This window comes from Rhinolophus sinicus, chromosome 5 (genome assembly GCF_057876585.1).
Source record: "Rhinolophus sinicus isolate RSI-liver-muscle chromosome 5, RSI-T2T, whole genome shotgun sequence".
NCBI classification, from domain to species: domain Eukaryota; kingdom Metazoa; phylum Chordata; class Mammalia; order Chiroptera; family Rhinolophidae; genus Rhinolophus; species Rhinolophus sinicus.
This window is the reverse complement of record NC_142505.1, coordinates 43,725,208-43,752,850: the sequence shown is the minus strand read 5'-3', so window position 1 is coordinate 43,752,850 and position 27,643 is coordinate 43,725,208. Positions and strand designations below refer to the sequence as shown.

Sequence of the window (27,643 nt, the reverse complement as noted above, 5' to 3'; positions counted from 1 at the left end):
TTCCAGAAGTCTCCTTCAAATGAAATGTGGACCAAGTGACTAGAGGCCCAGAAGCCACGTTGGGCCATGAGGTATCCTGGAGGATGGAAGCCAGGATTGCAGGTGGCACTGCAGAAAGACGGCAGCCTGGGTTCCTGATAACACGGGGCCATAGTCATGGTCTGGCTATCTCCAGACTTCACGTGGCAGGAAAATAAACGATCCTGTTAAGTCCGTAGTAGACCTGTTACTATGCAGCCAAACCTGGTACAAAGGCTCAGGTTGAATCTCACCTCCTTTTGATTCCCTGAGGACTAACTCAGAAAAGGAGAAGCGAGCGTGGGTGATATAAAGTGTTTCTTTATTTGAACATCATTCCACCTGCACTGAAGCTCAAATCCAGCAGCAGCAGAAGGGGTCAGGACTGAAATAAGTGTTATCAAATTGGACAATGGACAGCGAGGACACGTTCAGACAGAACTTACTAATGGGATGAAGACAACACCAAGCTATCCTAACAACACACAGCACAGGCCCTCTGAGGTCTGCTGGTCAGAGCTCTGGAAGAACTGTGGCTCCCTTGTTCCCTTCTCAGGAAACTCCAGTCCTACCCCAAGGCTAGCGCTGATCCAGGCAGGGGCCTGTGGAAGTTTCTCGTGCTGGGACTATCCCAGCTTCTCCAAAGAGAGGGTCTCCCTTTTTTAGTTCACACTGGAAGCTGCAGAAGGGGGATTCCCCTGGGCCCAAGCAGGAATCTCAAAAGAATGCCAAGGAATTTTCCTCCACAGCCTTATCTACTCGTATAAGCTCCCAACATCTTGGCAATTCCGGGCATGGAAAGGATCTTGTTCTTACCCATGATCACTCCCTCAGGAAAACAGTGTATTCCTCCATGGGGACTGGTCCCCAAAAAGGGAAGTTTTCCCATCCTGGGACCCAGAAGGACTTGACCAGCCAGGGCTCTGAACCACACCTAGATTGTGGCCACTTAAGCCTATCGTGAAGTAGTCCCCAGACCAGGGCAGAGAAAGCTGGGGAGCACCTCTGCTTCAGTCACAATTAAGGGAGGAGCATCTCGGAGGCCGGCTCAAAGCTCAGCTTCTTTTGGGGACCTAAAGTGTAAGAGACACCCCCTCTGCTTCCATCCTCTCCCGGAGGCTAAAGCCCAATCACCTGCCTTGGGGAAAGGTGAACCACAAACCTCCTCCAGCCACCATGGCTTCCTTGCCCCAGGAGACACCTGGGCCTCGATATGGCCACACGGCTCCCCCTGGGGCCCTGGCTGACTCATCTGTTGCCCACTCTACTCCCACCTCTGCTGAAGCCTCAGGGACACCCATGATTTGGCCCCCCCTCCAACCTCTTCCCCTTCCCTGCGTTACCCTGGTGTTCCTTCAGCGCACCCAACCCTGCTTTCCTAACCCCAAATTCCGCGGTCAGGGCCGCAGCTGGCTGAGTGGACGCTGACGTGGAAACACTGTCACCCAAAGGAACTAACCTCCCTTTTCTCTACCGCTGACCCGCTCCAGCGGCGCTAACCAGCTCAGCAGGCATCCGGACTGTTTGTTCCCAGGGTCAGGGTCGGCTGCCTGGAACCCAGGCCTCGGCCTCCTAGGGGGTAAGTTCTAAATTCTCCACAAGGCACACAGGGTCTGGTGATCCCCTGAGCCAGTGGGTAATGTGGGGGAATGAGCTCTCCCCTCACAGCGGCTTCTCCCCCATTCCTCAGCCTACTTCATCTTCCTCTCCGTCCCCTTCCATTTCTTCCTGTATTCGTCTGGTTTCCCACAACTCATCTCGCCATCTGCTTCCTTCCCTATCCCTATTCCTTCTTCAGTCTGTCCATCCCAGGTTCTCTTTCCCTCACCAGACCCCTCTGTTCTCACTCATCCCCTCTCCGTTCTCCATTTCTGTACCTTTTTGGATCCCCCTTCCCTTTGCTCTGTCTCTGTACGTCTCCGTCTCCCTCTCTCCTCTCCTGTCTCTTATTTTCTTTCACCCACCTGTCTTCTCTCCATTCCTAATCACTTGCTCCCAGCCCCACCCCCTTGCAGCCTTCCAACACTGGGCTTTGGTGTCACTCTGCCCCCCAACTCCCTCTGTCCCACGAGGCTCCCCTCACCCTCCCATTCCCCCTGGGACCCTGGTGTCCAGCCCACCTGCAGGCAGCCTGCTGGGGAAGGTGCCAGCGAGGGGGCTGCAGTGGGGGGCAGAGAACTGGGGGAAGGTGTTTGCCCAGGAGGAGGGAGTAAGAGGGTGGGGGTGGGGCGGTCAGGACTTGGGAAGCTCCAGGTTTCTGGAATCCTATCAGGACCCAGCATCTGATCCCAGTTAGAGTCCAAACGGGGGACTCTGGCAGAGGATTTCTAGGGTCTGTCTTGGAAACCCTCCTCTCAGGTCCATATCTGATGGAAATGAACACAAGGTTGGCAAATACATGGCACTCACTGCTTTTCAGCTCTTCTTTGGCTGAGGCCAACATAACAAAATGCTGGGGTCTCACACTCCTTCTCCACAGGGGGCCAGCCCACCAGCACCCTCAGACAGAAGCAGGCACACTGGAGGAAGCCCACCTGCCGCCTGAACTAGGGCCTGAAAGGGGCTGCCCACACCCCAGGCCAGATGGCTGTACCGCCAGGACAACACAGCAGCAAGGGAAGTCCAGAAACACTTGGCGTCTTCCTTATTTGCTCCCTGCTAAGTGGAAGGAGACGCTCCCCACAGTGGGAGGAGAGGGGGAGAGAAGACTCCTCATCTGCCCCCCTCACACACACACACACACACACACACACACACACACGCTCATACACACACACACTCATGCCGCGGCTCCAAGCACTGCCCATTGGGCCGCAGACCCTGGGCATAACGCAAGGCGAGAGGTGGGCAAGGAGAAGGAAGAGGTGGGGACAGGGTTACAAGGCCTGGGTATGGGGACAGGGGGTACCCTGTTCAGAGGTGACCTGCAAGTTCAAGTTATGCAGAAAAGTATCAAAGAGGCAAGACAGTCTCTGCCCTTGGCACATGCCCAGGGTCAGGCGGCATGAGAACGGGCAGAGGGGTGACGCATCCCCTAACTCCCCACTCTTGGGCGCTCTCCTCCCCAACCTCCGACCCTGACAACAGAGCCAAGGAGTCTGTGCTGTACAAAACGGGCTGGGGTCAAGGGTCCAGTCAAGGTTGAGCCAGCCCAGCAGAGGCCAGGCAGCCCCAGGCAGAGCCCCTCCTCTCGCAGCCTCACAGCCTGTCTGTCTTTTCTCAGACTCTGGGCTGAATAGGACCCAGTGAGCACTTGACAGGGAGGCCCTGTGCTTTCTCCCTCGGTGCAGCTCAGAGTCCTTGGAGAGAGCTGGGAGCGGGCTGGAGCAGGGGCAGAGCAGCCCTGGGGAGGCGGGTGGCACCTGGAGCTCTGCAAAAACGATGTAACCATCATTGGCAAAAAAAAAAAAAAAAAGATAGGAAAGAGTCCAGTCGCCCTAGGGCAGTGTCTTGAATAAGTTTCTGCAGGAGGCAGGGACCGGAGGAGGCCAGGATACAGCCAGGCAGAAGCCCCCTGAAAGAGGGAGCCTGGGGAACTGGAATCACAGCTCCTCCTTCCCCTGGAGACACTGCAGGGTCCCCCAGGCCTGGAGAGAAAAGGAGACACCCCAGGGATGTCTGGCTCCCTTAGGTCAGTTGAGGGAGAGGCAGAATCAGGCCCTCCCGGAGTCTGCAGGGCCTCTCCCCTCCCCCAGGCTACACCCAATCCCAACCTCTCTTCAAAGCCTGGAGCTGGTGGTCGGGTAGCAGGTGAGAAGTCAGTCCGATTGAGGTCTTCCCTTGGCGCTTGAGTGGAGGGATGAGAGGGCACGAGATGGGATACACTGAGGGCAGGTCAATTCCTGGGCTGGATCCTGGCCTTCAGGGTCCCTGTGAGTGAGCAATGGGACAGGGGAGGACTCCCCAGCCAGAGACATCACCCCCTGGCCGCAACACGGAGCTTACTGTAGAGCCCACAAAATCTAAGAGAAAGAGAGAATTGGAGAAAGTCAGAGACCACTGGGGCCCTGGGGCTCCCCTCGGCCACTCCTCAGTACAGAGCAGGGCAGATGGATGAGCTGCAAAGACTCTGAAATGCCAACCAGGCCTCTATCTAGCTGGATGGCCTTGAGCAGGCCATTGGACCTTGCTGAGTCCCAACTTCCCCACCTGTAAGATGGGCAGAACAGCCTCATTCACAGGGTGCTTCTGAGGGGTCAGAAAGACATAAATAACACCAGCCAGGGACTCTGCAGTGTTTGGCACATGGTAAATGCTGGACTTGATAGCAATTTATTTTTTTTTCTTACTTTTGTTCCAGAGGTCTTTAGCTCAGAACTGAACTCTGAGGCTCACTCATCTTGAGCTCCCAGTGAGGGACAGAGATCACTGGATGCTGAAAGAAGGCAAACTGGGGCCCCCTGATGTCACTTTTAACACTGAGATGCTAGGTCTTCTGGGGAGGGAGGGGAGGCCACTGAGTGAGTCCACCTCACACAGGTCACATCCTGGAGGCCCTTCAGAAAGGCCAGATGGCTGCCTTAGTCCTGCATTTCTGGAAGCTGCCACCAGAGGGCAGGCCCTGACCTTACACCTACACCACAGAAACCCGAGCAGGTCAAGTTGTCCAGGGGCAGGAGCCTCAGAGCTGAGGTTAGCAGCCAGCAGCCTGGGAGCGGCCTGAAAAGGGGGCAAGCAGGGGAAAGAGCATGGCCTTTGGACTTGGACCTGGGTTCACATTTTGGCTCCACCACTTTGGTGACTTTGGACAAGTTGCTGGACTTCTCTAGACTCCACTTTCTCATTTGTAAAATGGTGGTCATGATGCCTGCCTGATGGAGAGTTGCAAGGAGTGACAGCTTTTACTGAGCATGCACCACGTGCCCCTTTACAGGCATAACCTTTCTTCTTCACAGGACAGCCCTGTCAGGTGGCACTATTCTCACCATCCTCATGCAGGAAACTGAGGCTCAAGGAGGTGAAGTCATTTCTTCGCTCAGTCTGCTTCCTACACAGACACTCTGCTCTCATCGTCCAAGGGTTCTACCATAATATTAAACTGCCCTTGCCACGTGAGATAACCCTACCACCGTTATCCCTATTTTATAGATGAGAGACTGACTCCAAGAGATGAATGTGGTTCATGGGAAGCGCTAGAGACCCAGTATGTGCTAAGGTCTCCAGGAAGGGTGTGACTATGGAAATGACTAGTTTCTCACAGCACACCCAGACAGACGGGGGTCTAGCCACGCATGCCATGCAGTGTCTCCCTTACTCCGGGGGGCTCTTGGGTTAGAAGACCAATCCTCCTGTGGAGAAAAATCTGGCACTCATTACAATGCTAAGTGTGCAATTCCACTTCTGGAAAGACACCAAGAAAATACAAAGATGTTCATTGTGTCGTTGCCAGTGATAGTATAGTAACAGCCCTGAAAAGGAGAATTACAGTTCCTTCATTTTCTGTAATGCTAAGTGTTGGGTTAAAAGGGCAAGATGGTTCTCCGTGAAATGATAAACACAGACCTTTAGTCATTTTTCATGCTCCCGGGTGGAGCACAAAAAGCAATTTGAGGGGGGGTTTCTTTAGGATGACTGATGCCTGTCCTAAGTCATGTTGGCAAGTAACACTACTCTCTGTTTTGTAAAGGAATGGGTCTGGTAGGAAGATGCACAGAGAAGCATCTGATAAAAGTGGTGACCCCTGAGACTCTGGCCTAAGTTTTTTCTTTATTGTATTTTAATGTTACTTGATATGTACAGAAGCATATATGTAATATACTGGGTATAAAGAATACTGTAACAAACATCTGTGGGCCCACCATGCAAGAACTGTAACTCTACCAACAATTCGTACCCACCTACCTGTCCCCTATCTTATGTTCCTGGCTTCTCCCTGTCCACCCCAACCATATGTAACTACCATCCTACTGTTTGGACTTCTCATTTCAGGATTACTAACAATATATGTATGTTTAAACTAGACATCGCTTAGTGGTGCTTGGTTTTTGAGCTCAATAAAAATCTCATGTCATCTTCTGGAACTTCATTTCCCCTTCCCCCAATATTGTTTCCAGCATGCATCCATTCTGTTACTATAACTGAGGTTCATTCATTTTCACATTTATGAACTATCCTCCTGTCAATGGCCATGTAGGCTGTTTTTGGTTCGTAGCTACTTTGAAACTGCTGCAAGAGCATTCTTGCCTATTTCTCATGGGTTTATACTCACAGGTGGGTTTGCTGGGTCACAGGCAAGCAAATGTTCCAATCTGAGGGATAATGCCACATTGTTTCCAACGTGGTCGTACTGTCTGTACCATTCCCAAATTTTGCCTCACCATTGACTTTGCAGTTGCCTTGCCTTCAAGAGGCAGACTTTGCCCTCACCCCTCAGCCCAGGCCGGCAGCCGCCCACCCAGGGAGGCCCACTCACCTTTGTTGTCTTGCTTAAGCTCCTCCTGAAGCAGGTCTGTTTGCCGGTTGCCCAGCACGAAGGCGAGAAAGGAGAGTATAAGGGCGTTGAGGATGCCGATGATGGCCAGGATGTACGCCCAGCGCACCGAACAGTCCCCGAGGGAGTACTTCCCGGTCTTGGCCCCGCACATGTCCCGGATGGTCTCGGAGTCCCAGCCGTCGGGGAAGATCATGCAGCCCAGCACGAGGCACAGAGCTGAGAGGGTGCAAGGCCGCGGTCAGTGAGGAAGAGAGAAGGGGGTGATGACTCCCCGGAGCCCTCCTCCGACTGCGCCCCACACTCCACCCATCAACCCTAGAGCCTGTTAACCGCTTCCTGTGGGTTGCAGAAAATCTAGAGCCTGAGATGGCCCCTGCCTCAGAGAGCTTTAGGGAACCCACAATTCCCTTTCCCACCCCCATCAAATCAACTCCGCCTCCAGGAAGCCTTCCTGGAAATAGCAGAAAATAGCACATCACTGTCACCTCCTTCAGCTCCCGTTAGCATCTTGGCCAGGCTTACCCTCTCCCGACCTCATCACTATTTGTGTATGTTTGTGTCTATGTACGTATGTATGTATTTAGGTCATTCAACAAATGTTTATTGGGCGCCACTTTCCTTTACCTCAAGACGCTGGAAATAAGTTCTCATTCAGCCCTCCGCTCAGTGACTAGGCTGGGGTGAGCACGATGGGGGTTGAGCCTAGTTCTTTCACTTAGTGTATGACTTTGGCGGTGCCTCCTGTTTGTGTCTATATGATGGAAATCAGTACTTACCGCACAGAGTGGTTGTGCAGATTAAATGACCTAATATTTTTAAGACATTTGGCACAGTCCCAGGCATTCACACACTCAAGGAGTATCTACTGAGGACCTACTGGGGTACTTGGACCCTAGCCGCGCAGAGATTGCCGTGTAGTAGGGGAGAGAGAGGCTCATCTGTAAAATGGGGGTAATGTTGGCATTCAAGTGATTATAAAGATTACAGGAGGCAGCAAATGTTAAATTAAGTGCTTGACACAGTAAGCCCTGGATAAATGTTAGCTGTTATTATTAAAACTAGTCATAATGATAAAAATAAAAATCACAATATAAGGGAATAATTGGAGAGAAGGGGGTTTGGGTTCCCTCATTGGCACCCACTCCTGTGTTTAGTGACTCACCTCTGTCAATCTCAGGCTCTCCCCACTGATTAGCCTAGTGGGTGGGACCCAAGTCTGAGCCAATCAGTACATTGCATTCTTCTGGTAACTGATTGGCTCAGAGAGGGGCACATGCTCCACACAGCCAATCAGAACCCACCAGACTCAGTGGGCCGCATAGCGGGTGGTCTCTCTTAGTCTTGCGATGCTGGAGGCCGCAGACTTATGACTATGCCTGCGGTTTGATGTCACCCTTAGTGTCTGACAGTTCCGCCAGCGACTGGGTTACTGTGTCTGAGACCCAGAGGTTCCACACCAGGCCCCGGGGTCCTTAACCTGGACTTTAGATGACAGTGATGACAAAGTTGGGGTGGTGGTCAGTTCTGACCACGACATGTCCACAAAGCCCACCTAGTTCCCAGGATAGGGAGGGGGCCTTCAGCTTTGCTAGCTCCCTCCAGAGGCCCCAGCGGCCACCTGGCCTCATCCCGCCTCCTTCCTGTGATAAGACAGTGGTCCTGACAGTATCCCTGCCCCCCCCACCCCAGTTATGCTCCTCATGCTGATACAGGGCTCCCCACAGCAGTGTGACTACACACACACACACACACACACACACACACACACACACACACATTCTAGCAGGGCTTCCTCCTCTCTGCAATGCTCGCCTCCTCTCAGCTCCAGTGGAACACCCTCCCTGCCACCTAAGGGCTGGGAAGGGTTCCTGCAAAGGGAATGGCAAATGCAAAAATCCCTGAGGCGGTAATGAGCTGGGCCATTTAAAGAATTCAACAGGTTTGAAGATGCGCTTAGACACCCAAATGGAGAGGGAAGCTGGGGGGGAATCAGTGTTGGAGATGTAACTTTGGGAACTGTGGGCACACAGAGTCCTAAGTCTGGACGTTATGGAAACTGAAGAGAAGACTCAGGACCGAGCTCTGCGGTGCTCCAGCATTTACGGGGCGGGAAGAGAGGAGGAGCCTACGGAGAAGGCTTGACCCAGCCATCTCCCCATGTATCCCTGACACTTCGCGAAGCCCTTCAGGCCCCTAACGGAGAGGGAAGGAGGATCAAATGCCACGGTGGGGAAATGGGAGAGACCGAGACGATTCAGCACAGCCCTTCATCCTGCCCGCAGCGTCCCCAGGGCCCTTCCCCAGGCAAGTGCGCGGCCTCCGCTGCCCCTCCCCTCCCGACCCCCACCCCACTCCACCCTCAAGAAGCAGGAAAGATTAGAGACTGGGGAGAGGGCAAACCCAGCCAGCCCCACCGCCTCCTCTCAGGCCCTTCCCTCCTGGGGTACATGCAGTGTTTCTTCTCCCGCCGGGAACATTCCCCGTCTCCATGGAAACTGCTCCAGCATCCGGAGCTCCTAGCCGTGCCTGCTCTGGCTCCAGCCCGCGCCGCAACCGGTGCTCAGCCCTCAATGAGGTTTTCTTCTCCTGGTTTTGCGCCTGCACCTCCTCTCTATCTCTCTCTGCTTCGCCACTTATGCATCTCTCTCTCTCTCTAGTCGCGTGTCTCCGTTTCTTTCTTTCTCTACCCTTTCCACCTTTCTCTGTTTGCATCTGTCTCTTTACATACTTCTCCCTCTCTTGAGCTAGTCTATACCGTGCTCAAGTCTCAGTCTCGACCCTCGCTCTTCCTCTTCTGTTTTGATCTCTCAGCATTTAACAATCATTCAACAGCCCTTCTCTTCTCTTCCTTATGTAGCTTCTCTTCCTTCTCTGTATCTATCCCTTGGCCCTTTCCCCTCTCTGGCTCTCCCTTCGTACATTCCACATATAAATTCTGAGCGCCAGGCACTGGGCAGGGTTCTGGGGACACTAGCAGGCATGGTTTCTAACCTCGGGAGCAGGGGTGTGCTGGAAGGAATAAAATCAAGTCAACGCACAATAGAATAGTTACACATGTCAAGCAGTTCTGGGAAAGAAACGGACTAGGGGCTGAGCGCAGAACAACAGGGTGCTCCAAGGAGGCTGGTTGGCGGTGGAGCCTCTCCCTCCATCTCTCACTCTCTGTCTGCTTTGCTCTTCCAGTGTTTTAGGTGGTAACTATGGGAATGGGAAACATCCAGAAGTCAAGCAAAAGGAGAAAAGCCAACCACATGGCTTTCCCTGGACCTGGGGGAAGAGAGGAAAAGACCACTTAGGGACAGCATAGGCCAGGGGAGTGACCAAGAGGTTCAACCATCAGGAGATGGAATCACTACAGGTAAGGTAGATTTCAGCACCCCATTTGCTGGATGAAGAACGTGAGGCTGAGGTCTCTGGAGTACAAGTTCAAGTCTCTTTTGGAAATAATGAGCTGGCTGAAGAGCTGGTTGCTTCAAGGCACAGGTACAAGTGCAGGGTGCAGCATGGGGTAGGATTTCTCAACCGCAGTGTTTTTGACACTTGACCTGATAATTCTTCATGGCGGGGGACTGTCCTGTGCATTGTGGGATGGTCAGCATCATCCCTAGCCTCTACCAACCAGATGTCAGGGGCACCACCACTCCCAGTCATAATAAAAAAAATTATCCAGAAATTGCCAGATGTCCCCTGGGGCACAAAACTGTCCCTGATTGAGAACCACTGGTATAGGGAAAGAGGCCCTAGAATGGGGCGTCTCTATCCAGTTACCCTACAGCCCACTATCCTTGCTCAAAGCAGCCAGGAGGTGCTGGGACAAAATTGAGATTAATAATACTAATATTATGAATAATGTGATGATAATGTTAACAAATAGTATTGAGTGCTTAACTCTGTGTCAAGGTGCTAAGCTCTTGACAGTCATGATTTCATTTAATCCTATAACAAAATCTATGAGGTGGAAAAAACTATCGTCCTCATTTTACAGAAGAAGATACTGAGGCTCAGAAGGACCACGTATCATATCCGACATCACACAGTAAATGGTGGGATCTGTATGCAAACCCAGACAGATCTTTACTTAATGTTTTCCTTTGAATAGACTCACTTTTTAACTTAGAGGCATTTACTGAAAAAGTGAGCTTTATGACTATCAAAGAAAAGGAAAGCAGGATCATTTGCCACAAATAGAAGGAAACTATAAATATAAGTATAATGAAACCAAAACAATGTACTTAGATTCTGGCTAGGTACTTTTGCCTGCCAAGTGCTCTGAGTCTGAGGGCTGCTCCCTTGTTTAAAAGACTTATTATAATAATACGTGTGAGAGGAGTTAAAGACACACTAGCACCAAACCGAGACTTTCTCCTTGAAGTTATAAAACACTGCCTGCCTTGTACTGCACCAACAGGAGCCTCAGCTTCATTTTTTACAGTGCAACTTTAGGCAAAGTCAAGTTACCTCTCTGGACCTCGGTTTCTTCATCTGTAAAATGGGGGTCATGACATCTGCCCTACTCATTTCATAGAGCTTTTGTGAGAATCAAATGACAGAGAAGAGGAGGGGCAAATTATTAAGGGTGAAGTAGGGACAGGTCATGGCAACCCTTGGCAGAGTGGAAAAAAATCTTGGACAAAAGAAGCCTTTTTCTAGATATTCAAGAAATGTTAACAGTGACTGCCAGGGGAAGGAGATATTTTTACATATAACCATGATAGAAACCAACAGTTTACTACCTGTTCATCCCTTCTTCCTTACTATTAGAGCTCCAATTTTTAGCTGAGAACTCACCTCTTGAGAACAAAGACTGCATTTTCCAGTCCCCCTTGCAGCTGGATGACTATGCCACAAGATTACGTAAAAATGCCTGCAGATGTGTTATGTATCTTCAAGGAAACAACTTTACATAAACAGGTTTATAAGGATGCTAAAATGTGCTCTTTGCCCCCGTTTTCTTCATCCATTCCTCCATCCTGCTGATGGGAATGCAGATGTGATGGCTAGGGCTCTAGCAGCCCTCTCAACAATGAGAACAAGCGCCACAGCCCAGGAGTGGTGGAGCAGAGCTCTGGAAGGAGCCAATGACTTCAGGAGCTACCATACCTGCTCTGGACTGCCTAACTCTCGGGCATTCATTTTACAAAAAGGACTAGAACTGTCGGTCATAACCACCATTATTTTGGGAATTCCTATGACATGCAGCCAAACCTAGTCTTAACTGATACAATGTTATTCATTCTGAATTTTGTATCATATGTATATATTGGAAAAAAACTTTAAACTGTAGGTCCTTGGGAAGTCACTTCACCCTTCTGAACCTAGGTTCTGTCATCATAGGAATGGTGATATCTACTTCTCAAGGCCATGAGGTAGATTGGGTGGTCACCATCATCACTATAATGGCGATACGCCTCATTGTGGAGCATAAAGGTGGCACATTGGGAAAACAACACGGCGGTATCCATAAATTGTAAATGCACTTATCCCTTGACTCAGAAATGTATCCTATGTGTACAGCGTGTTCACTGTACCCCCATGTTTATAACAAAGGACTGAAATGTCTATTAAGTGGGAACTGGTTATATGGTATATCCGTGCCATGGAATACTGAAAGCCATTAAAACAAATGCAGCACAATCGTATACTGGAGGTGCCAAAAAGAAATGTACACATTTTAAGAGTTGTTATATGTGTATCACTTTTTGAAGTTGAATTGAGTTATGGTAGCAATGTGTGTGTAGCATGATATTCCCTCAAAAGATGATGTTAATCAAATGAATGCTAGCATTATTCATTGTATTACAATTTTAATACAGTTTTTATTTTCTTAAAATGTGTATACATTTTTTCGGCACCCTCTGTATGTTGTCATGGAACATCTTCTAAGATATATTAAGAAATTTAAAAATCAAGGTACAGAATACTATATATAGTGTAATCCAATCCCATCTATGGTTTTTATATTTTTTATTTTAATTTATTTTATTTTATTATTATTTTTTAAATATTTTAGTATATTTCCTTTAAATCTTTTTTTTCTTAATTTTTACTGGGGAATATTGGGGAACAGTGTGTTTTTTCCAGGATCAATCAGCTCCAAGTCGAGCTGTTGTTTTCACTCTAGATGTGGAGGCTGCAGCTCACTGGCCCATGTGGGAATCGAACCGGCGACCTTGGTGTTATGAGCACTGTGCTCTAACCACCTGAGCCAACCAGCGCCACTACATAAAGCTTTTTAATGATGCATTTTATGCTTAGCTATTTTAACAGTTTTATTATAATACTGTTACACCTCTTCTAAGGACATCCACTGAGCTGGGCACTCCTACAGGGAGGCCTCTATTTTTGCTCATCTGTCCACTTCACGCCTGACACACCACAGCAAGTATCCATTACTGGGGGGTCAGACTGGATGTTCCCTGGGGATTTCTGTCCCTGAGCAGACTTCAAAGAAGCTTGCTAAGGACTGAACTGTGTCCCCACAAATTTCCTATGTTGAAGCTCTAATCATCAATGTGATGGTATTTGGAGGTGGGGCCTTTGGGAGGTACTTCAGGTTAGATGAGGTTATGAGGGTGGGATCCCATGATGGCATTATTGCCCTTATCAAAAGAGACACCAAGACCTTGCTCTTTGTCCCCCTTATGAGGACACAGCAAGAAGGAGGCCACCTAAAGCCAGGAAGAAGGCCCTCACCAGAACCCAACCGCGCCGCCACCTTCATCTGGGACTCCTCAGCTGCCAGAACTGAGAGGAAATAAATGTCTGTTGTTTAAACTGCGCAGTATGTGGTATTTTGCTGTGTCAGCCCAAGCTGACAGGATAAGGCCTTATCCCCCTCTCTCCTGATGTGGCCTCTCTGATGTGCCACCTCCTTCTTTTCTGCCTGGGTCCCTTGCACCCAGGCCCTGCAGATGGAAGCTCAGCAGGATGGAGGAACGGGTCTCTGTTACGCAGGAGGCTCAGCTGCTACAGGGGCGCTGGAGCACAGAGAGGGGCTGCACAGGCTACCAAGAGAGCCTTCGGCCCCCTCACCTCCCACAGGTCCCCAGAGGCTCTGTGTAATAGGCCCCTCCTCGTGAAGAGAAGGAAAAACCCTACCCATTCAGAGGGTGCAGGTGCTGGAGAGCAGCCCCACCTGGTAGATCAAAAGCCTCCAAAAGCTGCTTGCCATAGTATGTCTGCGAGCTGAGCCTCCTCCACCATCCCCAAGCAATCAGCCGTCCTCTCCACAGGTGCTCCCAGCAGAAATGTGCAGCTGTGTTCACCAAGGACATGTACTGGAAGGTTCACAGGAGCCTGATTCATAGCCCCAAACTGGAAACAACCCAAATGACTATTCACCCCATGATGGAGAAATCAATCATGCATTCTCACCCAATGGAATATTAGATAACTATGAGCATGGATAAACTGTTGCAACCTGCTACAACTTAGATGCACCTTAGAGTCATAACGTTGAGGAGAAAGTGTGATTACGTTCACATAAAGTTCAAAAACAGACCAAACTAATCTACAGGATTGAAAGTCAGGACGGTAGTGATTGGATGGGGGCACGACGATCTTGATCTGGGTGCTGTTTACATAGCCATAGTCACTTTGTGGAATTTCTCTGAGCTGTAGACCTGATGATTTTTGCACTTTTCTGTAAGTATGTTATACATGTTGACTTTTTTTTAAAAAAAGGCTGCATACCATTGTGTGTAATACGGAAACACTGGAAATAAACTAAATGCCCATCGGGAGGTCACGGACAAAAGTACACCCATGCAGTGGCACACTACGCAGTCAGAGGGCGGGAGGAAGCTCTTTATGTGCTGATGTGGAACCACAGCTGGACATGCTGCGAAGTGAAAGGCCAGGTTCAGAGCAGCACATATGGTACAATGCTAGCATTCTGTAAAGAGTGGGTGTGGGAACAGAGTCCCAGAGAGCAGTTTCCAGGCTCTCGGCCTCACGTGGAAAGGTGCTGGCTGGGGTAGTAGGTGGCCGTTAGCTGTGACTAGTTGGCCATCAGCTGTAACCAGTTAGCCATTGGCCACTAATACAACTGCCGTGGCTAAGCTAGCAAGCGCGGATTGCGGCTAGCACGTGGGGTTGGTTGGTTGGTTTGCAGAGAAGCGGACTGTGGAGTGTGGCTAGCAAGTGGGGTTAGCAAGCGTGGATGGCGGATCGCAGATCATGTGGTCCTACTTCCTGTGTCTCGCTCGGCCGCCAGCGAGACTGGGGTGCAGGAAGACCCCTCATTGGGGTACTGGTGGATGTTTGCTTTTGTGTCTCAACCAACTGCTATCAAGAATATAGTGGTATGAACCCCCTATCCATGCCTCCGTGGGTGTTCCCTTTTGGTCTCACCATATCCGGCGTTCTTATGTGGGGAGCAGGAGCTGAGACCCCACATGACAGTGGGGAAAGAATATGTGTGAGTATCATCTTGCATGAACGTAAAATATTGCTGGAAGGATTTATAAGACACTGATAACCCCGGTTACTTCTAGTAAGAAGACAAACTGAGTAGCTGGAGGACCAGTAGGAGGGCGATGTTGTACTGACAACTTGACGCACCTTTTGAATTTGAAACCAGGTGAATAACTTCCCTATTGAAACCATCCAGTGGGTGGAGTTGATTACTAGTAAATGACTCTTGCCAGAGATTTTCATTCACTTGGAATGAAATAATTAAAGCAACAAAGAATGGCAATGCGCAAACCAAATGTAACTTGTAGAAATAATGGATTCATCATAAAAACATAAAAATGAAAATCTTCAAGCCCTTTTTGACTGAGCTTGCCAATTGCTAGGAATTTATCCTAAGAAAATGCTAAAAAGAAAGAAAATGTTCATGGATTTGCTCTAAGACTTAGCTTTGAGGCTGTCCATCACATTGTTATTTTAAGAGAGAAAAGATGAGAAAGAAGAAAAAGGGAAATGAAGGGGGAGGGGAGAAATAATAAAGAGAGGAAGGAAAGAAACAACTTAATATCCAGAAGTACAGAAATATAACTCTTTCATACCATGGAGTACTACCCAGCTATTAAAATTATAGTGAGGAAGATTTACTTATACAGGAAATATTCAAGATATGTTCGGTTTCAAAAGGCTGTATAAGTAACATAATTTCACTTTGGGAAAAATACATAGTTATAGCAAAGTTATGTAGAATTATTCACTACGCCAGGCACTATACTAAATACACAGATTACTTCATTTAATCCCCACAGCACTAAGAGTAGGTACCATTATTATCTTCTTTTTACAGACGAGGACACTACAGCAGAGAGGCTGTCCAAGTTATCCAAAGTCACACAGCTGGTAAGTTGCAGAACCAGAATTTGAACCCAGACGGTCTGGCTCAAGAGCTTGCTCATATAATCAGTACTCTGTACTGTCATGAGTATAGATCAAGCAGTTAAGAATGACTATTTCTGGGAGAGTGAAATTATGGGTCTAATTTTGCTCATCTATATTCTTAAATTGTTCTACAAAGAACAATGATAATGTTACAAATCAGTAAAAGTCTGAGAGAATGTGATATACAGAGAAGCAGTAAAGCATAGAATACACGATCGATGGGCTGCTTTAAGTCCCTCCCTCAAGTTTTAGACAGTTTTCTGGACAGGGTCAGGCTGAGATTGGGGCTCAGAGGAGCCCAGTGAAGGGTTTGTGTCCATGTTGGGACCACAGCTCTCCCAGGGAACGCCTCCCCTGTCCTGGTGCAGTAGGAGGCAGTAGGGAAAACCTCTAACAAGGACACACACACACACACACACACACACACACACACACACTCCCTCCCTCCCTCCCCTCCCCAGGAAGAGAAGGCTACCCACAAGCCCCTCCCTACAAGGTCTGAGCTGTGGCTCTGCTCCTCCCTCACCATGCCAACCTAGGGCAGGGGCTTCTCAGGGAGACAGACCTCTCCTAACAGTCACTTGTGACCCACTGGGTTTAAAGATCCAGGCCCAGTCTTAGTACCTCTGTCATCTGGGGAGCTCAGAGGACGGGACTCCTGTGCCTGTGCTCCCCACTCCCCATCCAGCTCCCCAGTGCTAGGAGGTACCCTGACTCCATCCTTTCCCTCACCCCACGTAGCCAATCCATTTGCAAGGCCCATTGGCTCCAAAAACATATCCAGGACAGGCATCTTCTCTCCATCTTCACTGCCACCCCCTGGGCAAGCCACCATGCTCTCCCTCCTGGCTTATCGCAGTGGCCTCCTAACTAGCTCCTCTGCTCCAACCCCTGCCCCATCACAGTCTATTGTCCACTTGGCATCCAGAGTGAACTGTCCAAAACAGGTGGTGTCAATCCTGTTTAATGCTCTCCAAAAGCTCCCAGTTGCACTCAGAATAAAACCCCGATGCCTGGTCCAGGTTTACAAGGCCCACAGGCTCTCTCTACCTCCCCTCCAGCCACGCTGGTCTCTTTTCTATCCCTGAAAAAATGTTACATTCGGTCCCATCTGGAGGCCTGTGCACTGACCTGTCCCTCCCCCTGGGACACTCTTCCTCTAAGTCATTCAGTCCCCAGCTCACGCTTCCTGATCTTAAGGAGCTCATAGTTGAGTAGAAGGACTGTTAAGAACACAAATAATTGTATCTGGTGCCATAAACGTTGTTATGGGGACATGGAACACCCATCACTTTATATGGTCATTATTTGGGAACAGTATTTACACTGGTCCTCCACCTCCAGGCCCAGCCTGCATGGAGCCCACAGCCTCTTACTAACTTTTGAACCTGCCAGGTGCACCCCTTGGCCCAGGCTCAGCCGCTCCGTGCTAGGCTGTGTGCTCTCCCCACATCCTGTCATCCTGTCGCACTCCCTTCAGTTCTGGACACGGCCCTTCCAGCTGGTTCCATCTCTTTCCAGTTGCCCTCTGGCTCTTCCAGGCAGGCATCCTTTCTCAAGGCCATCCTTTTCAGTTTCTTGGTTGCTAATTTGAGCAGCTTCTCTGGCTCCTCTCGCCAAGGCTCCTTTCCTGGCTCCTCCTCCCCCTGCCTCTTGCGGTTGGTGTTTCTAAGCTGTCTCTTCTCCCTCCTTCCATATATTCTCCCCTGGAAGTTACAGCCCCTACTCAGCCTTATCTACATCTTCAGTTTAGTTTTCTCTCCTCAGCTCCACACCTGAATATCCAATTGCTTGTCAGACTTTTCCTCTTGTACATCCCATAGGGACCTCAAATTCACCATTTCCCAGACTGACCTGACCTTGCTCCTGTGTCCTTCGGGAATGTCACTCCAGAGACGCAACTTTCCAAGGAGGAAAGCTGGAGTCATTTGCAACACCTGCCTGTCCTCACCCCAGCACACCTGCTGGTCCCCTAAATAGGTCCCAATCCTTCTCCTCCTCTCCCTCCCCCAGCCTCAGCACTTCTCAGCTGGACCACTACCTCGCCTTCTCCCTGGGCTGCCTGCCTCCCATCAAGCCTCCAGCAGCCACCCACATCATCTTCCTAAACCCACATCTGGCCCTGGTCACGCCGTGCCTAAAAGTGATTCCCCATCACCTAGGGATAAGACCCAAACTCCAAGACCCAACTTTCAAAGCTCTCCATAGGCCAGTCCTACCTACTTTTTGGGCTTAGCTCCCAATTCTTTCCACTTTTTAACCTTTCCTCCCTTGTTCTAGTGCAGGCCACGGAATGTTGGAGCCAAAGTGATTTGACACAAGACAGAACAGCTAACAGTTACTAAGGGTTCCCTTTCTGCCAGGGTCTGTACACATATTTACAATCAATCCTTCAATGGCCCAGTGAAGTAGTTACTATTTTTGTCCCCATTTTGTAGAGGAGGAAACTGAAACTCAGAAATTACACAACCTTCCTAAGGATACTTAGTTGGTCATGCTACACTCGGGATTCAAATTCAGGTTGTCTGACCACTGAATATGCTCCCAGAGGAGTGGGTGGTGGAGCAAGGACTTAAATCAGATATTGTGACTCACTCACTCATTCATTCATTCATTTAATAGACACTTATTAAGCACCTACTATGTGTCAGGCACAGACTCCTGATCCAGGTGTCTCATTATGGTATTAAACTGCTCTGGGATAAAAGTAAGGTTGATAATGATGGATAACATGAAACAGGAGTGAAAAGAAAAAGACAAAATTAAGAGGCTTTCAGAATAAGGATAGTTTTAGCCCTCATCCTCTTGACACCTCTACCCCAGCCTTTCCACTAACAGCCAGATCTGGTATGTTTCCCCCATGCTCAAAATACTTCAAGATCTTTCCAGGTATTACACTAGACCCAGGAGCCATACAGGATGATTTGCTTATGTTGAGAAAAATTGAATTTCACCATGGGGAAAACATCCATAGACAAAGTCAAAAGATAAGCTGGGAAACAATATTTGTAACTCACATCACAGACAAGGAGCTAACTTTCTTAATATGTAAGGAGTTCTTACATATAAAAGAGGAAAATACTATTAACTGATAGAAAAGCATATATGAGCTGATATAAGAGGTACTCAACCTCATTCATAACCAGAAACAGGCAAATGACTACCTACTGTATAACAGAGTATTTTTCACCCATTGGGTTGGCAAAAGTAAAATATTTGATAACACACTCAGTGGGCAAAGAGGTGAGGAAACAGGGACTTCCATGGACTGCGGCTGGGAGGAGAGGGCGCTATGGCTGGATTTCACGGCATTGTAAATATACAGACCGTTTAATCCAGCAGCTTCACTCTAGGTCTTCATTTTATCCTTTTGTTTTTAATTAAAGTTTATTGGGGTGACAATGGTTAGTAAAGTTACATAGATTTCAGGTGTACAATTCTGTAATACATCATCTATATCTCTCATTGTGTGTTCACCACCCAGAGTCTCATTTTATCCTTATACTTATATACGTATCAAGTTATTTATATACAGCATTATCCACTGAAATATTGTCATAGCAAAATATTGTAAACAACTCAAATAATGATTAAATACATGATGATACAGCTATACAAAAGTATATTATGCAGCTCTTCAGAAAAAAGTAGCTCTTTATATATAGTAATGTGGAACAACCTCAAAAATGTATTGTTGAATGAAAAAAGCAAGACAAACCAAACATTTAGTATGCTACCATTTGTGGTGGTTCTTATGTCCACAAATTCTTTGATAGTCTTCCGTTCAAGAAGAGGAGGTGTAGTCTCCTCCCCTTGAATGTGCACTGAATTTACTAACTCACTTCTAACGATAGAGTGTGGCAAAAGTGATGGTATATGATGTCTGACGTTAGGACATAAAAGGCAGTGTGATGGCCAAAACAATCCTGAAAAAAAAAAAAATTGGAGGACTCACACATCCTGACTTGAAAACTCACTACAAAGCAATAGTAATCAGAACAATCTGATACAGCATACGGATAGACATATAGATCAATGGAATAGAATTGAGAGTCTAGAAGTTAACCCATATATCTATTGTCAATTAATGTTTTGACAAAGATGCTAAGACCATTCAATTGAGAAAGAATAATCTTTTCAATAAATGGTGCTGGGAGGGACAACTGGATAGCCATACGCAAAAGAATGAAGTTAGACCCTGGCTTTACACATATACAGAAATTAACTCAAATGGATCAGAGATCTAAGTGTAAGAGTTAAAATTATAAAACTCTTAGAAGAAAACCTTCAGGTAAATTTTTGTGACCCTGGATTTGGCAATGGAGTCTCAGTTATGACACCAAAAGCACAAACAACAAAAGAAAAAAATAGATAAATTGGATTTTGCACAAATTAAAAACTTTTGTGCTCAAAGAACACTACAAAGAAAATGAAAAGACAGCCATAGAATGGAAGACATTTGCAAATCACATATCTGATAAGAGACTTATATCGAGAGTATATAAAGAACACTCACAACTCAATAATAAAAAGAAAAATAACCCAATTTTAAAAATGAGCAAAAAATCTGAATAGATACTTTTCCAAAGATGATATACAAATGGCCAATAAGCACAGGAAAAGAGGCTCAACACCGCGAATCATTATGGGAACGCAAATCAAAACAATGAGATACCAATTCATACCTAGTATGATCGTTATAATAAAAAAGTTAGATAATAGCAAGTGTTGATGAGCATATGAAGAAATGGGAACACTCACATACTGCGGGTGGGAATTTACAATGAAAAACAATCTGGCATTTCCTCAAAATGTTAAATAGAAAGTTGTCATTTAGCTGGCAATTTCACTCCTAGGTACACACCCAAGAGAAATGAAACCATGTGTCCACACAAAAACTTGTACACAAATTTCACAGCATTATTCAAAATAGCCAAAAGGTGGAAACAACCCAAATGTCCACTAATTGATAACTGGGTAAACAAAATGTGATACATCCATACAATGGAATATTATTCAGCCACAAAAAGGAATATAGCATTGATACATGCTACCACATGATAAACCTCAAAAACATTATGGTAAGTGAAAGATGCCGGTCATACATTATATGATTCCATTTCTATGAAATGTCCTGAGTAGGCCAATCTATAGAGACAGAAAGTAGACTAGTGGTTGCTGTGGGAATAGGTTGAGGGGGGGATAGCTATAGGACATAAGGGTTCTTTTTGAGTTGAAAATATCCTAAAATTGATTATGGTGATAACCGCACAACTCTGAATATGCTAAAAATCACTGAACTGTACATTTTATATGGATGAATTGTGTGGCATATGAGTTATATCTCAACGAAGTTGTTACTGAAAAAGGGGGTTGGGTAGTGTAGCTTCTTTCTTTTTCTTTCTCTCTTGTATCACTCATTCTGAGGTTTCCTGTCAACACGTGAGTGTGGCTAGATTCCTCCAGCTCCCCAAATTCCTGTGACTCACAGTAACAGAGATAATGAACGCTTGTTGCTTTAAGCTTGGGGGTAATTTGTTATGCAACAATAGGTAAGTAATATACCACTTATGTAAAAAAATATATATTGTTTGCATTTCCTTGTATATTTATGGGAATTCTTGGCAAGGACATGCAAGAAACTGGTAATAGTGATTGCCTTTGGGAGGATCGTTGGAGGATGAGGGCAAGAAAAAGACTCATGACTGATTGTATACCTTTTTACCTTTTGAATTTTGTATCATCTGCATATAATAACTTTTCCAAAAAGTAAATAGATGTCCGGAAAATTTATAAACAATTTTTAAAAAGTCAACTATCTGCTGCCTATAGGTAACGTCTAAACTTACCGTGGCTTCGAAGGTCTGCATGATCCATCTCCCCGTCTCAACTTGCACCTCTCCTGGCCCTAATTGCTTGTAGTCCCCGAAACACACCAGGCTATGTCCCACCTCCATGCCTTTGATCGTACTGTCTTTTCTGCCTGGTTTGCCTTCTCCCTCCTTCCCATTCCTTACGACTCAGCTCAAATGCTGTTACTTTTTAGAAGACTTTCCTGCTGTCTTTAACTGTGTCAGAAGTCCCATTCGCGCCCCAGAATACGCTGTGCATGATTCAGTCATTGCATGTGTTGTACACAGTGTGATGGTCTGTTTTCTTCCCTGCCTCTGCCATTAGACTATGAAAACCTGTGTCCCTGGGAGTGAGGGCTCTTCATCAGGATTCCCAGAGCTTATCACCGTGCCTGACACCGAGAGGAGGCATCAGTAAAGGATTGATGTGAGAGAAAAAGGAAGGGGGGAGGGAGGGAAGGAGGGCACGAAGGAGGGAGGAAGGAAAGAAGGGTGACAGGGAGAGTTGGGGGAGGAAGAAGGAAAATGAGGGAGGGATGAAAGGAAGGAGGAAAGAAATTCCCCCAATGTAGTCAGCAGGGTCATACATATCAACAAAGACTTATTGGGTGAATAAAATCCTAAACCAAATCTGAAACAAACAGCAAGAAACGTGGATGCATATTCTGTGCCATAGTGACAGGAGCTCCTGTCATTTCTGGGCCTAGCCCCGAGACCCTGCTGCTTCAGGACACACATCTGGAAGGCCGGCAGATCTCGCTTCTGTATTACCAACCAGCCCTTGATGCAATCTCCACCTTCAGTCTCCCCCAGCTCCCACTTCATGTCACACACTCTGTTCTCTGCTGTGACTCCAGCACCAGGCAGTGCCTGGCACATGGTAGGCACTCAATATTGAATGAATTGGGTCAGAATCATCTCCCTTCTGTGGATAGAGGGTCTCACTTTGGGATCATGAACTTGTCTCTTCTCTCTGCGACTCAGTTTTTTTCATCTGTAAAATGAAGGAGTAGGGCAAGCTGATGCGTAAGACCCTTCCTAGCTGATAGTTTATGACTTCGCAAGGCCTTCGATTATCCCAGCAAGTCCAAACTTTTCCACCTGAGCATCAAGGACTTCTCACAAACTGCTCTTCACTCAGACTATGTTACAGGAATAAAAGTGATCATTTATCGAGTGTTTACTGTACACCAGGAACTACACCCAGCATTTTATACCCTTCATTTTGTATATTTCTTTCTACCACCTCTGAAGTAGGTACAATAATAATCTCTAATAATCTCCATTTTACAGATAAGGACACTGAGACTCAGAGAGGAAAACACTTTTATCCAAGGCCACACAGCTGAGAAATGGCAGAGTGGGAATTCTAAGTCCTCTGCTCTTAAACCACGACCCCACACTGCCCCCTCGGACCCTCAGCCAGGCTTCCAACCTGAGTCTCTCTCCAGCCAGCGACCTCCCCTTGGCTAACTTCACCCAACCCACAGGTAAACATTGAATACATAGAGCTAACAGCTATAACAGATCTTTTTGGACTTGTGTTAAGTTTCATCTCCACCTTTCATTAGATGTGTGGCCTTTGAGCAAGTCACTTTCACAGATGAAGATTAAATGACATAATAAATGTGAAAATATCTAACATAAGCTGGCACATTGTGTCTTCCTAGTCCCTGGGAAAGACCAGGTAAAGAGTCACAGAGACATCCTGAGAAGCCCTGCAAAGCTGACCCCTAACTCCATAAAGGGCGACCTGGGACTGCCAGCCCCTGTGCTTTACATTTGACTCTGATAAATGCAAATACATCACACCACTATCCCCAGCATGAATGCTCCTTTATAAATCCTTGGGCTTTAGCGTCAAACAGACGGAGTTATAATCCTGGCTCCACCACTAACCACCTTTATGACCTTGAACAAATGACTTTTGCTTCTTTGAGGCTCAGTGTTCTTATCTATAAAATATCGATAAGGTCACCTCCTCCATAGATTCTATGAGGATCAAGTAACAGTAGGCATGTAAATGTTAGCAAGTGATCACACATAAAGGCTCATAAAGTGTTAACTGCTATTTTCCCTGAATAATAATAAACATCATAGCACCTTCAAACTGTTACTGATTGAAGCCAGATTCCTTGACCCAGTATCCAGAGCCTTGCACACTGGTCCCGTCATTCCTTCCTGCCCTCTCCACCCGCCGTTCCCCTATGTGGCTTTCTCACCTCTGTGTCTCTGCCCACGACCTTCCTCTCCATTCAGAATGCTCTCCCACACCTCACACCTGTCCTGCCCAAGCCTCGATGTCCAACTAAGCCAGCAGCCTTCTTGATTGCCCTGGGTTTCCATTTCTTTCTGCACTTATCTTACCTAACGTATCCCTCTTCCAGTGGTCAGGTTTGACTTCTCTTTGCAGGAATTGATCTGTCTCAACTATCAGTCCATGTGTTACAGGGACGGGCACGTGGCTGAGGCCTTAGACAAGTCACGCTGATTCATTAAGAGGTGGACACTTGACCAAAACTGAGCCCATGAGAATCAGCCCTGGAACTTTTGCTGGAACCATTGAGTTAGAGGAGCTCTTCTTCCACAGGCATTGCTAAGCTGAAGCAATGTAAATTCAGACCTGCTGGTAGCCTTATTTATCACCTTCAAGAGAGAAGTGGACTTAAAAATGAGCCAACACAGAAAAACCAAGAAATGGAGGGAGACATATTTTAATGACATTGTTTAAGCATCTGGATCCATTCATGCCTGAAGCCAGATACTCCTGACTTTTAAGTTATGTCATTATTTTATTTTAATTTATTTTGAAGGGGCCAACACTTGTTGAATGCCTTGAGGTGCTTATTTTAAAAAACCATCTCTGCTGGGGCCGGCCCGGTGGCTCAGGCTGTTAGAGCTCCATGCTCCTAACTCCGAAGGCTGCTGGTTCGATTCCCACATGGGCCAGTGGGCTCTCAACCACAAGGTTGCCAGTTCAATTCCTCGACTCCCACAAGAGATGGTGGGCAGCGCCCCCTGCAACTAAAATTGAACACGGCACCTTGAACTGAGCTACCGCTGAGCTCCCGGATGGCTCAGTTGGTTGGAGCATGTCCTCTGAACCACAAGGTTGCCAGTTCGACTCCCGCAAGGGATGGTGGGCTGTGCCCCCTGCAACTAGAAAATGGCAACTGGACCTGGAGCTGAGCTGCACCCTCCACAACTAAGACTGAAAGGACAACAACTTGAAGCTGAACAGCACCCTCCACAACTAAGATTGAAAGGACAACAACTTGACTTAAAAATAAATAAATAAATAAATAAATAAACAAATAATTTTTTAAAAAAATCTTAAAAGAAAAAAAAAACATCTCTGCTGCATGACTGTCATATTTTCCCTTCTCCTTCTCACCCTGGAAGGCTCCAAACTTTTTCTTAGCTTTCATCAGCCCTCCTCCCCCATCCTCTGGCCCCACTTTCCCCAGCCCAACTCTCTTCCCTGCTTGCAATTAGGCAAATGCCCAAGTTGCTGAATCTTTAAAATATGTCTTCGATCGAAATGCGGGTGGGGGTAGGGGACTCTAATGGATCCTGGAAAATTGTCTCAGCAGTTCCTATTCCCAAAGGCCCTTCTTTGATTGTTAGGTTAAGATATCTATCTTAGCCAAACATTTCAGAGGGTCTCAGGAGCTCATTCTCTTTGGGCATGGCACCAGAACCCTTCCTGCATTGGGTGGTGGTAGGGGACAGAGACCTGTCCTCCAGAGACCCATTTGCCAGGTGCTGTCAATCGCCCACATTTCAAACATTGGATACACTATAAACAGCCTCCTCCTGTCCTCCTTTATCTTAGCACAGAGCTTTAAAGTTTACAAGATACTCTTTCATTTGTTCTTGGCATCCTCTTCACTGTTTTACAAATGAGGAAACTGAGCCTCAGAGAAGTAAAGTGAAACACCCAATTTAATGATGTCAGCAAGTGAAAGCTCAAAGTCAGATCTCTTGATTCCCCATCTCATGCTTTTTTCAACACACACACACACACACACACACACACACACACACACACACTGCTCACACCTAGAGTAACTCCTCATTCAGATAATTATTTCCTATAAAACAGCCACCAGAGACTCTAACATAATGCTAACCTATCAATAAATACAGTCTGCCCATATCCAAGCACACAATCCCAAAGACCCAGTTCTAAGGTACTAGCCCCTGCCCCAAGGTGTCTCTCTCTCTCTCTCATAACCCTCCCCCTCACCCCACAGTGGCTGCTGAGGAGCAGCCAAGGAGGTGTGTCGTTAGACAGATGAGCAGAATCCATCTCTGACTCCTCCAAGAAGGGGTCTAGAAGGAAGGAGCCCCCTTCCCCAGCACCTGTTCTAGGGGTCCCGCCCCCGCCCCTGCCCTACCTGCCAAGAGCTGCATCCAGGCGCAGATCTTGTAGACCGTGGCGGTGTTGCAGAAGAAGAAAAGCGCAAAGCAGGTGATGCAGCCGAGGATCAGCACCATGGAGAGCAGCACGAAGAAGGCGGCCGCCTTGAAGGCGCCTGACGGGATGGTGCTGAAGTCGGTGAACGAACCGCGGCAGGTGAGCTCGCGGCCTGCCAGCCCGCTGCCCACACAGTAGTGGAAGAGGCCGAAGTAGCCAGGCTTGGGGGTGCTCACGCTGTCGCCCACCCAGTAGGGCTGGATGAAGACCACCACGTTGATGATGGCGAAGCAGATGGTGAAGATGGCCCATAGCACGCCGATGGCCCGCGAATTCCGCATGTAGTGCTCGTGATAGAGCTTGGAGGCCTCCTGCGAGGGCAGCATGGTGCCCGGGGGCGGGGCCGGCAGCGACGGCGGCCGCTGATGGGGGCCGCCGGCCCGGGACCGACCGCCGGGTTGGTTTGCCGGGAGGGAGCTGGGGACGCACGCGAGAAGCAGCCCTGAGCCAAAGAACTCACGAGGGCAGGGCTTGGGCGGAGCTGGGGAGACCCGGGGGCTGGTATCGGGAAGCTAAGAGGGGGTCATGAGTGTTGGGTTGTAGTCTGTGGGGAGACTGGCAGAGATCTCCAATTGGGGACTTAGGAAGGGGCCATGTGAAAGTTGGGGGGCTGGGATGAGGGGGCTGTGATGAAGATATGGGAGCTGGAATGTGGGGGTTAGAAAGTGGTCATGGGGGAGTTGGGGAGGGAGCTTGGGGGCTGGAATAAGAGGGGATCATGAGGAGATGGAATGGAGGCTGGGGACCGGTATTGCAGGATTAGCAGAGGGGTTGTACATACGGAGCTCGGAAGGAAATGGTATTAGGGGTAGGAGGTCTGGTATTGGGTGTCCAGAAAAGGGCTGTAGAGAGGGGGTGGGCGCTTCACTGAGGGGGTAAGAAAGGGAAATAAGGGGCAGGTACTGGGGGATTGGAAAGGTGATATGGGGGCTGGGAGAGGGAGGGGAGGCTGGTATGAGGGTCTGAGAGGACGAAGCGGAGGGATCAGGATGAGGCTAGAGGGGAGTCGGGGTCTGGGACTGCAGGGTCTGGACACGGGGCGGGAGGACTCGAGCGGTCCTTCAGAAGCCAGGGCTGGATGTAGGCTGGGAGGGAGCCTAGTATTGGCGGGCCAGGGCTGGGGAAAGAGGTTTTCCAGGCCAAGGGGACGAGGGACCTGGGCGTGAAGGCAGCCTGGGCTACGAGGAGAGGGCGGTGGGCAGGGGGTGTCCCCCGGATGCTGGGGAACCGCCGGGCCCCAGTAGGGCCGGGGGTGGGGGGGCGGCTGCCCCGAGCCCAGGCCGGACGCGCACCGAGGCTGCGGCTTCGGGGAGGGGGTGCGGGGAGACCAACCTGGGCCTGGTCCTGGGCAGCGGGTCCGGGACTGGCACAGCCTAGGCGCCGCGACTCGGCGCTCCCAGTAGCGGCTGCCTTGGCCCAGGCGGCGGCCGCGGCGCGGCCTCCATCTTGCTCGGGCTCTCCCCGGGGCGCGCTCCCGCGCCAAGGCGGGCGCTCTCGTGCACCGGCTTGGCC

The 27,643-nt window shown here is 48.4% G+C and overlaps 1 protein-coding gene across 1 annotated transcript; it reads right to left on the bottom strand.

Annotated features, from left to right (window-relative positions):
* Positions 1–321: 321 nt before the first annotated feature.
* On the bottom strand, positions 322–26,457 carry LHFPL4 (LHFPL tetraspan subfamily member 4). The gene is made up of 3 exons (XM_019748325.3): positions 26,052–26,457; positions 6,431–6,667; positions 322–3,980 (listed from the first exon to the last, which is right to left on the bottom strand). Exons 1-3 carry the CDS (start codon positions 26,455–26,457, stop codon positions 3,880–3,882), a joined length of 744 nt encoding a protein of 247 aa, XP_019603884.1. The 3' UTR covers positions 322–3,879.
* Between the last annotated feature and the right edge of the window lie 1,186 nt (positions 26,458–27,643).

What these genes read in the sequence shown, in the direction of transcription:
- LHFPL4 (XM_019748325.3), bottom strand. Translation starts at nt 26,457, where the DNA reads ATGCTGCCCTCGCAGGAGGCCTCCAAGCTCTATCACGAGCACTACATG. An exon ending in CTGGATGCAGCTCTTGGCAG is followed by an intron (nt 6,668 to 26,051) that starts GTAGGGCAGGGG and finishes GCACCCTCTCAG; the next exon opens with CTCTGTGCCTCGTGCTGGGC. An exon ending in GCTTAAGCAAGACAACAAAG is followed by an intron (nt 3,981 to 6,430) that starts GTGAGTGGGCCT and finishes TCTTTCTCTTAG; the next exon opens with ATTTTGTGGGCTCTACAGTA.